We start from the raw sequence: 12,365 nt of genomic DNA, 5'->3' as shown, positions 1-12,365 counted from the left end.
TTCGTCGGCGAACAGTTCACCGATGGGTCTGCGTTATTTTTGGTGATCGTAGGGGTGAGGGTATAACGATTAGAGAAAGCGAGGAACGATGTTTTTCCAGAGATGAGTGTTGTGTAAAGCTTCGTAGCGAGAGGTCGAAAGAAATCGCGAAGAGAGTTTGTTTAGAGTCGTTTCGTGTTGGTTTCTATAGATAAATCGCTATTTAACCAATCACTTTCTGTATTCATATTAACAATTAAATAAAATTATAACATGATAAAATGAAATGAAATTAACAATAATTTCTGTTTCTGTTCATCAATCATCTATATCTTCTAAATTATGCATTAAAAGCGTGAAATATGACATGGCAGTGCTCAAAATCTGCAAAACAGAAATAAATAATTTTAATTCTCGATAAAAAAGGGACATATTTTATTACATAAAAATATATAACATTTATTATATTCGCAAGAGAATGTGCCGATAGTTATTCTGCGAATTGTACCTACCGTCGTGTAAGTTTCTAGCGACACAGGGAAAAATCCGTTCGCAGTCAGACAACAAACTCGTCTAGCCCGCACGATCACCATTATCAGATTGTCTCGAAGCTTTTTCCCACTTGTATTCATCGGCATCACTGTCCATAACGCTGAATATGCTCCTATAGCGATGTTATCAGTGTGTTCTATCACACCGTTGCAGCTGTAGGTGATCATAAACAGTAAAGACATCGAGCCGATTAAAAGAAAAATGAAAATGGCACGTCTCATAGTTGGAGCTTCTGCCTAAGAGAAAATATTTAAAAGAAAAAGTGTTTTTATCTAAAATAGGAAATTCTATTACACCAAGAATACCGGACTATATAATTAATGACATTTAATTCGAACAACGCATTTTAAGAGTTATTTCGAATAATTTCTGAATCTTTTTCGTTCTATTGTATTTTATAGAATGTTAAGAGGCGAAAGATAGAAAAAGTTACGATTCGACAGAATTATTTAGAGTTTCTCTATCGTAGTTATACAAAGGATTTTTAGTTAAGTTAAATACTAACCAATAACACTTGATAACCAAACAGGCAGATTAATAAACTGAACACCAACACTTGCCCAAATGTAATCATCGTGTACACGCTTTCAAGTTTGTTGCAAAAGTCAATCAGTGACTGATGATGTTGGATGTATTTCTTCAGTTGGTCGTGCACCTGGTTCAGCAACTTCGATTCCGTATTATTGTCGCAAATCCGGTGATCAATCACATAGAGGTTCATAAGTCTATATCGAAGTATGCGAAACTGACCAGCCAAATGTATGGCCATGATGCAGAAAATATTATCGAAGCAAAAGTAGCAGATTCCCACCCAACACATACTTATCGCCTGTACAGAACCAAAATCAATATCATTTTGATTGCTATACACTCAATGCGATTCTTCAGAATTGACGGAATTGCATGTTTGAAATTTCAACGTGGGATATTTGAATATAATCCTTTGAATATAAAGAAATTCCTAACGTACTAATGAAATATTTGTAAATGATTAATTTGGGAAAATTCTAATTCCAAAGAAATCATTGAAATATTTGAAACATTGTTATTTTATATCAGTGATACTATTGAAAGGTATTTTGAATAATTTGATTATACGAATTATGGTTCAAGTTACTGTATACCGATTACAGTGGAAAGTGGTTATGAACTTATTGTAAAAATATTTCAACTTCATAGGAGAATTCCGGTGAAACATTTTGATATATGTTATCGTATAGTGAGGTTTACTTAGTAGTAATATACAGACACGTATATTGAAACGGATAATTGTAACATAAAATATGAAAATATCATATACCTGTACAACAAAGATTATTTCATAATAGGGTGTCACTGTTATGGGCAATTTTACCCACAAATTGAAAGGGTGCTTTCTTATTCCTCCTTTAGCATGCATATTTTCTATAACAGAGAATTTGATATATTTTATATTAAATGTATTTCTCGCAATATTTGAATGATTGGATTTTTTGGGTTCACGCAATTTTCAATTGTCGAATACTTCATTAAATAAATTACTCGGTAATAAATTCATCAATATGGTAAACTACAAGCTACTCGTTATTTTTTACAAGCACGATATTTGCAAAGGACGAATATTAATTTAACTTACCTATCAATGGTGTTATTATGAAGGACGCCATAGCACAAATACCAATGGCGGTAACAGAGCAAACGAAAAAGGTGCAAATTCTTTTACAACTGTTTAAGATTTCTCTCTCTTGAAAATCGTACTTGACATTCAAAAAATTCTGTTGCATGTACAAAATTAGGCTCATAAAATCATTTCTGTTCTTCATTATGATGCATATCTTGAATAAACTCATAATCACAGTTAGTGTGGTGGTAACAGAATAAAGAATATCCTGAAATGTGTTATTACTGATATTTTTAAGTCCATTAGTAGTATGGAAAATAATTCAGTATTAATATTGCTAATAATGTGTAATTAAAACTGTTACAGCGTCAAATGCATTATTCGTATTACATACAATTATATGGACAATTATACGAATAAGGCACCATTTGGATTATTAAGGTGTACTAGAAAATATTATCTACACATTTACAACAATTTAAATGACTTATTTGTTTAGTGTAAACGACTTGTAGCGACCTCGGTGAATTCTCGACTTCCATAAATACAAATTCCTATCCTGTCTAAGTATTCTCCGTTAAAGGCAGGGCCTGTTAGAAGGTCTTACCGACGAGTCAACTAACAGGCCCAGGATCAAACGTATCCCTTCATTTACGTCCCTTCTGCCTGCTACCCAGTAGCAATCAGGATACCAAGAGGACACCACAGACTAATAGAAATAGATACTAAAATACTTTAAATATACATTTTATTTCGATGAATAATTTAAAAATGATTGAAAATTATAATTAGTATTCTCCATCTTAGTGTAGACCTTAGACAACTTAATATTACTAGTAGCACTTTATTTCACAATTAAAAAAATCCCCCACAGGTCTCTCAACTTCTAAGCGACGTATCCTTTCGTAGGAAAAAATGGCACAAATAAATTACGATAAGATGAAATTGCTTTGATCACGGTATTAGTAAAACGAATAACAAAGACACTAATAATCATCCGAATTCGTTGATAATTTTTCTTCTTCGTTAAAACTACCAGAAAAACATAAGAATTCTCTTGGAAGTACGTAGAACTTTTAAAAAATTTGTATCAACAGATTCTCGAAGTAACGGCATTATTTTTCGAGCAATTCGATTTTTACCAAATACGTTTTAATACAATGTAAATACAACGTGTCCAGATATACGTACACCTTTGTACAATGCGGTGAAGTACAAATCTCTGAGGATGGTTATCAGCCCTAACAACGTGTTCCACACCGTGTATATGAGCAACATCTTCATTCGATGACTTGTCGCGGGATCGTCACTTTCCCATATGCCTATGTTCCTCAAGAAGAAGACAGCCACTTTCATCGATATGTCCGAATATTGTCCTGTCTGCATGCTGATTGCAGAACGTCTAAGGCTTTTGGCCAAGTATCATCTATTGCATGGATTCCAGGTGCCTAAATGACAGACGTTGCTTTCATAAATTGATTCTCTTTTTCCAAATTCTACCAACGTATCGTGTGCTTCTTTGTATGCGCATAACAATTTTCTCGTCACGATGACATCATGGATTGATATGAAACAGAACTATGATCGATACTTTCCTTTTGGTCAGATTCGAAGAAAGTAGATAACAATTTGATTGTATGTTTGGCTGTTGGAGTATTACGTTATATTATTCATACAAGTCGGCGAATCTCCGGGTTTCATTGTCTATTAATTTTAAGAGATCACGTTTCGATCGCGGTCTATACACTCCAGTGAAGGATATCGTTCGGATACTATGGATATATTTGTGACGGAGTCGAGAAGCATCGATTAGTCTTATTTAATTGCGTCATGAAATAACCATGAAGGAAATTAAAAGAGTAAGTTAAATGGCAGTATTAAATATGGTTTATTAGAAAGAAACTTTGTTGCATAATTAATTATTCGTCCAAACGACTCCAGGATTTTCTCATGAGAGTGAAGTATGACAATGTAGAACTCATAAGCTGTAACAAAATGTTTTCGTATCGTTATAAATTTCCGTACATTTTCACCGAATATTATAATGAATTCTAATTATCACGTTTTAAATGCGTATTTACATATATATGCATAATATACGTACAAAGTGAATAATAATACTATACTGATAAAATATAGATATTCATAATATAACACAATACTAACATTAATATAATTAATATAATTAATATAATTAAACATTAATATAATTAATATAATTAATTAGTCTCAATATTAAATATCGTTAACAATATCGATATAACATAAATTTTATATGCATGTTGACATAAAACAAAGGAAACAGATAAAATTACATAAAACATTAATACGCAACGAAATAATTTAAAGAGGACAGATTATCATTTCTAGTTATCATAATTTACAAAACGATAGCAAATCAACAATTAAAATCCACGTTCATCGAACAACAAATTTTAACATTTTCCATGTTTTGCATAGAAAATATACCTGTAACCTTCAGATTCCGAGAAATCTGAGTTTTTTTTTAAATGCACGATTTTCAGCTAAAATGGAGAATTACACGAAAATTAAAAATAACTCTCGTCTTTCATTTAAGATAAGAATAATCATCCTAATATTTTTAGTTTTCGTGTAATTCTTCACTTTAGCCAAAAATTGTGCGTCCTTTAAAAAAAACTCAGATTTCTCGGAAAGTGAGGGTTACAGAAAAATTTCATTTGCGGATTCGTATTCAAGAACGCGAGTTCTATGACAGTTACTCAATGGATATTACAAGTCAAAAATCAGTGTTGCACAGTGTTATCGGGGAATGAAAACGTTCACCGAGAATTAAGAAAAATTGCAAATTATTCAAGAAAAAGGGGGTTAAGCAGAAAAAGAGTTACATACTGCGGTAGATGTTTGCAAAGACACAGGAAAGAATCCTCCAGCGGACAAGTAACATGGTCGCATCGACTTCATTATCATCATCTTTATATCATTCCGTAGCATCTTGCCAGTTTTTGTCATCGGTAAGACTGTCCACCAGCCGCAATACGTTACTATACCGATATTTGAACTTTCTTCCATCAAACCGTGGCAAACATACGTGAAGAAAATTATGTAGGAGAAGTTACCGGCTATGTGGCAAATGGAAATGAAACGCGTCAGCATAGACACGTCTGCCTGTATACGTAACACATGGTTAACGTTGTTGCGTTTAAACAACATAAAACACATCGATATAAAAGAATCGAGCAAACTTGTGTTTGAGAAATTTTTGCGGATCATTATTTGGAATATCTTCGAGAAGGTAATTTGATGAAATAATTTACATAAAGATAATACTTTCTCAAATGATTATACGATAGCTCATAACAGAAAAAATAGACTCTTTATTTACACATACCAGAAGTATCTCGTACGTATTGAGACACATTAGTATGCTGAAGACGACAATATCACCGAGGATCGGCAACATGTAGACGTATTTGAGCTTTTCGCAAAATTCAATCAGCAGTTGATGCTGCCTGATGCATTTCTTCAAGGCTCTGTAGCAATTATCGATGTAATCACTAGAATTCGTTTGTTTGTCAAGGTCGTTCCACAGGTTCGACAGCTTGTGTTGCAGTATGCGAAATTGGTAGATCGCGTGCACGTTTAGGACGCATAAGAAATTGTCGTGGCAGATATATGAGGCCGCAATTTGCTGCAGAGTTAGTATCTGTCGGATTGGAATAGTATTGGTAATCCATAAAGTAGTAAATGTGAAATCATAGCCGTGTCACTATATTATCGTCTCCTCCGATGAATATTAGAATGTTAATTAGCAGGTTACTAGTCGTTATGGAATGTATTTGCAAATGAACAGGTTGGGTGGATGCAAATGAAAATTTACAATACCTGCGTGGCGAATACTATTTCGTAATATGGCGTCTCGCTTAGGGGTAGATCGAACCACATTTTCACCGGGTGTTCCCTGTCTGACTTGTTTCTTCCGATGTTTCCTGGAACATAGTAGATAATTTCTAGAGTATTCTGATTTTTATGGACTACTAATTTTTATATAACATAGATACTCCTTGTTAATGAATTTTTGGATAGACCTCAAGTTGCCTATTTCAGATAATTGATTCGTAGTAATAAAATTAATAATTTCTAATTTTATTTCTAATCAAGGGTAAAGGGTAAAAAATCAAGGGTTGTATTGTAAATAGTTTATAATTCAAATCCTCTGAAAAGGTCTGGAAATATGTATATGGATAATTATCATTACAATTTGATTATTATGCGACTATTAAGTAATGGTAATAGTAAATCATATAATTATTCGATACAATATAACGGTAATTATTATTACCATTATTGCCATTATTATTATATAGTATACTTTTAGTTTTATTTTAGAAATACGTTTATTTCAGAAATATAATGTTTCCAAAAATGCGCCTCACGCGTATTCCAAAAAATATCGTCATTTTATCAAGAATTAACTTACTCACCATAGATGGGCACAAATATATAAAAGGCAAAAGCAGCTTGCGTAATGCCGCATATACTTATAGTCCAGAATGTGCAAAATTCTCGACACTTCTTAAATAATATTCGTTCCTCGCCAATGTATCTTAAATGCCAGAAATTCTGCTGTGCAAGTATTATTATATCGTTGAAAACTGTACAACGCATTCTGACTACAACAGTCTTAAACAGTGACAAGCTAATGAACAGTACATTAGACATTGCGTAACAGCAGTGCTGAAAAGTTGAATTCCAAAATATATTTCAGTGATCTTACACGTTTTATAATCTTACATTCGTCGTATGTTCTTAATTACATTTCATATTATGCTTTAAAAATTGTAGTCGAAATATTCATGAATTATTTACTAATTAACATATGTAACATTACTTGTATCTAATTAATGTATATCGAATATCATATCAGTATATACATTCTAAATTATAAATATCACTAAACCTTAAGCCTTTGCGGTTCTATGTCGAGTGTGACTCGACATTTGGAAATTGTTTCAAGAGATTTACACTTGAAAATTACAAAGTATAACAATAGTGAAAATATAACTGATTTCTAATCGAATTTTTTTCTTCATTTATTTATTTAAATAGCCCTACTATTTAGTCGAAATAAAATCCAAATAATAAATTTAGAAACGTTAAGGGCTACTGGTAACAAAATTGAAATATATTATTCGGACTGCAAAGGGTAAAGTCACTTTTTTTAAACGAAAAATTTTGTTATATTCGTAAAATATGATTATCGTACTCACGTTCAAGTCACCCCATGTGTAGTACATGTCAAGTGAACTAAGCCACAGAGCATAAATGTGCAACAGAATGGTGTACGACATGGTGAATCTCCTTTGGCTTTCCTCGGTGTTGCTTTCGTTCATCCACGTTCCTGTGAATCTCAGCAGGAACTGCGACGTTCTAATCGACATATCAGTGTATTTCACCGTATTCATGACGATTATTTATCGCGAACCAATTTTTAAGTTACGCGTCGACCGACAAATTTGTAGCAAAATGTTGCAGTCTAACGAAGTTTCGTGTGACATTGCTTTGATCAATTCGAGACGCTCGGTTGATGATCTTTTCATGGTGGTCAATTTCTATGTCATTTCATCAAACGAACTGTCACGATTCTGACGTTACACAACTGCAGGTGTACATCCAGTAATTTGTCACGTATCGATTATTGTGCCGTCAAAAACGAGTATTGTCATTCGGGGAAGAAATGTGACACGATCAGGAAGATATACACGATTCCTTGCATATGTTGAGAAATCATAACGCGACATGCACAATATATTTCAAGATCGGTTGGATTAGGTGTGTACATATGTGACATGAATCAATAGCATAAATTAGAGTATTTAAAATTTAATCACCGAGGACTCTAAATGATATCAGGATGTTTTTCGAAATCTTTGACGAGTGTATATTGTAGTGCTTAGCTAATGATAGAAAAAATGGCATGATTTCGTGAGAGTCTCTTCATAGACTCACTCTTGAAATGTTTCGATGATTCAATTAGTGTTAAATAGGAATAACATAGCTGAAGGCAGCCATAGTTGAATATTGTACATTATTCCTTTACTATTTTGATACTTATTTTTATACATATAATCATACATTTTTAGATACTTATATACAGATTATCAATGAAACTTTGTTTTATGCTTCTGTGGAAATGACTGGAAAAAATATTTTTAGTAGACCGGTTATCTGATACGAAATATATCATTTTTATTTTAAACTAAATTCATGTGAACATTTTAACTTCATTGATCTATCCTATATTGGAATTACTATTTATATTTGTCATGTGCCTCATGCATGATTTCGTAGCAAAGTAAAATATGATACCGCAGTGCTTAGAATCTATGAAAAGAAAACGAACAATTAAAAGGTTTACAATTGCTTGATACAATCTCAAAAATATTCAACACGATAACAACAGCTATTGCAATTACGTTGTATGAACGCATCCAGCGATGCGCTGGTAATTTTGCACGCTTTATTGTCCCTAATATATTAAATTAAACTGGGTAACTAAATTATCGATAAGGAGACGATTAACCAGTAGTTTTCATTTATACGTTAAAATCGGATATCTTATATACATATTTTGGAAAATAATTTTTTTGCATAATCATAACACAAAAATATTCACTTTCGAAAAGTTATATGATAATATGCGTACAATGTATGCAAACAACCCTTTCAGTTTTAAATGGAAGTAACGCTTACCCCAGTGTATGTTTCTAGCGACACGGCAAAGAATCCATTGGCAGTCAGACAGCATGGTGTTTGAGACCTCATAACAACCAGCACCAAGTCATTTCGCAACATTGTTCCGTACTTGTCCATTGACAAAATCGGCCAAGTGCTTTTATAAGCGGAAGTAGCCACACCCATACTGTCCTGTATCAAACAGTCGCAGCTATACGTGAACATCAGCAGCTGACTCATGCAACCCATGATATGAAACGCGAAGACAAGGCGTCTTGTAAAGCTAGCTTCTTCCTGTAAACATTGCATTACGAACATTTTCACACGATGCCGCAGTGAATACTATTCATTTGAAGTAATCGAGCGAGGTAAGAATCAAAACGTTATTTTGAATTATCACGATCCTGAATTATTTTCGTTTTCAACACTAGACTTATTAAATTAGACAGAATTATCGTTTGTGGACCTTTTATTTCTCCAATTGCTGACAGTATGTTACGTATCAGGCATTTTTTGATCTCGTTCAATTCGTAAAATTGATTTATTTTCCCAGAAATTAAAAAAGGTATATCAGAAAAATATGTTTCCAATATTTGAGGTTCAACTTACTAAAATTATTAAATAAGTATTAATAAGTATTAAATAAGCATCGTATTACTGGTCGATAGTTCTAGTGTTAAAAGACGATTATTATAACAAAAAGAGTCATTAAGATGAATTAATATGGAGAAAATGAGCGCTACTAACCATAAGCACCAAGTACCCATCAAGACAAATTAATAAGCTGAACAGTGACACTTGTCCAAGTGCAATTAAACTGAAAACGTCCTCGAGTCTCTTGCAATATTCGAGTAACGCTTGATGTTGCTGAATATAAGTTTTTCATAGTCCTATAATTATCTACATTACACGATTTCTTGAAAGCTTCGTAAGTTTCTTCATATTCCTTTACGTTATACATATTGGCGAACCTATATTGCAAGATACGAAACTGGCAAGCAGTATGCAAATTTATAATGCATAGAAAATTATCGAAGCACAGGTAAGACACGCCAACGTGATATAAAGATAGAACCTATGAAGACATAAGATTACAATTTTTATTACGCATAACTCCGAACCATGTATCTACAGGTACCAAGAAATATTAAACTTATACCTATAGGTATACTGGAATGCACTGGAACTATATTTGTATATACAGAGTTTCCGATATTAATTTATAAATATAAATTATGCGTTAACTACATTTGGATGCTTTTTAGATGAATTTGTCAATTTTACTTCTTGAAATGCAATCATACAATTTTTAATACGCTACAAGGAAGTAATGATATTATTACTGCAAAAAAGTAATGTTGTATTTATGATAAAAGGTATATATTTATATATTATAGTTATTATTACATACACATATGTATGAAATAAATGTATCTATCATTTGCGGACATTCTGTATATTGTTCTTCATAGTTCTAGTTGTTAACTTTTCAATTGTTTCAACTGATTTTTAAAGATTACAATAATTGAATTTTTGGTACCTGTAACATAAACATCATTTCGAAGTATGGTGTTTGATTCAGTATGTCGATCCACATCTTAAACGGAAGTATCCTCTCTGACTCATTTTTCCCTATGTTTGCTGGAAAATATTTTTATTACATATATACGTGAAATAACACGAAAAAAAAAAAAAAAATACAAAATGATTAGAGTAATTATAATCATGAAATAATTTCTTATAGAAATTCGTTACAAAGTCTGAAGAATATCTTGCATAATTTATTATTATATTCCTTTGGTTCGTACTTAGTTCATTATTTTGATATGAGAAATATTTTTGAATTAAACTGAGATTTAAGAGTTGACATTTTAATTAATCATTTTATATTCAAACTGTTAGCATCACTATTGAAAAATTCGTATCTTTTATGATTTTTGCACTTTTTGTCGTTGCACGGAAACCTCACCTAGTACAGGTGTTAGCACATACGAAATAACTGTTCCCTGAGAGAAGAAAGTGAAGATGAATACCAGCAGTGTACAGATACGAGTACAAGTATCCATGATCCTTCGTTCGTACGAATCATAATTCGAGTGCCAAAAATTTGTTTCGGCATACTGAATTAAGTCAAGCAGCTTCTTTTTATTCACGAACGAGATCAAAGTCTTGAAGAAAACTACAATCAGAGATATAACGTTGCATGCGGTATAAATAGTATCCTGTAATGAAAGTTTGAAAAGATAGAAATTACAGGCTATTTCTATGCGTTATTAATTTCTATCAATTTCCATTTTATAATATTTCCCTCTATTCTATTACTTCTATTATTTTACTCTATAATATTAATTTCTATTATATACTAATGATACAAGAAGAAATCAATCACATGTAACCCGACGAAATTGGAATTGAGGAATTCAATGTTCAAAAATGAAATGAAAAATTTACAAAATAATTGCAGAAAATTTTTTAGAACTTCACAGTTAGTTTGCAAATTTGATCTTGTTTCCTTCACTTATTTTTCATAAAACTATATCAAAAATTTGTTCCGACGACAAAATCTCTTGATGCTTGTATAAAATAATTACGAATCAGAGAATTTCGGGAGATTTGGCGATGAAAATTTCCAAACACACCGATCACTTCGATTTATCACGTTACAAGGACCTTTCACTTGTCACTCACGCTGAAGTCTCCCAAAGAGAAGTACAAATCCCTGGTCTCGACCGACATGGCGACGATAATCATGCAAAATGTATAAAATATGGCGACATTCCTTCGACGTTCCTCGTTATAGTTGGATGCGAGCCAAAAGCCAACGATTTTCATGTAAATGGACGTCACGCTGATGGATAGGTCTTTGACTTCCTTCAATTTCATTCCAATCTTGCAACGATAGAATACTTTGATCTCTAATTCTTTCCAGAACCTTCACTTCGTATGAAGTTTCATTAATACAGTGTCCTCTTGGTACAATTATCATCGCTAGACTTGTTGTCTTCTTCGTTTCACCTACGTCGTGGATAATTGGTTACCTTGAACATGGTCGTAATTGATGTTGAATGATGTGAAAATGAAAGGGGAGCAATATTTCGGATCGATGAGTTATACACGATGGTAGGAGTGCAGTGGGTGACGATAGAAGCTAGTGCATTTGTAACAGTTCAGTAGTTACATTCTCTGAAATCTTCGAAAGTCATAGTGTAGTGTAATTGTTGTTGTTCATCTTGGATAAAAAGATGGAATTTAGGAAAATTAATTCTGAGGATTATTTTCTGTTACATTCGTGGAGTTATACTTGTGCTGCTTTTCAATCAAAGGGAATAATTTGAATTTTTTACTATTTTTAAATTTTAGCGCTAAAATACTCGATTGAGGCTTAAACTTATAAGAAAATCTTACTTTAGGATATAATACGGATTGGATATAAATCATGTAGAGAAATATTAATAATAGGATAGGGAAAAATAAATCCACTTAAAATTATAAAAATAATGGATTCCTTCCCCCCCCCCCC

General features: G+C 32.5%; 1 protein-coding gene across 1 annotated transcript; it reads right to left on the bottom strand.

Moving 5' to 3' along the window:
• Positions 1-297: 297 nt before the first annotated feature.
• LOC143221256 (uncharacterized) lies at positions 298-11,728 on the bottom strand. Its single transcript, XM_076446738.1, is given in 19 exon segments — positions 298-363; positions 492-767; positions 1,037-1,360; positions 1,832-1,935; positions 2,147-2,399; positions 3,323-3,518; positions 4,601-4,656; positions 5,003-5,278; positions 5,502-5,816; positions 5,996-6,099; positions 6,595-6,793; positions 7,381-7,530; positions 8,450-8,494; positions 8,864-9,139; positions 9,593-9,727; positions 9,729-9,920; positions 10,386-10,486; positions 10,815-11,067; positions 11,534-11,728. Coding segments are annotated over 19 exon segments (3,516 nt in total).
• Positions 11,729-12,365: the final 637 nt, after the last annotated feature.

The sequence above is a fragment of the Lasioglossum baleicum genome, unplaced genomic scaffold (assembly GCF_051020765.1).
Source record: "Lasioglossum baleicum unplaced genomic scaffold, iyLasBale1 scaffold2126, whole genome shotgun sequence".
NCBI lineage: Eukaryota > Metazoa > Arthropoda > Insecta > Hymenoptera > Halictidae > Lasioglossum > Lasioglossum baleicum.
The sequence above is the reverse complement of the archived record's forward strand: the minus strand, read 5'-3'. Positions and strand labels throughout refer to the sequence as shown.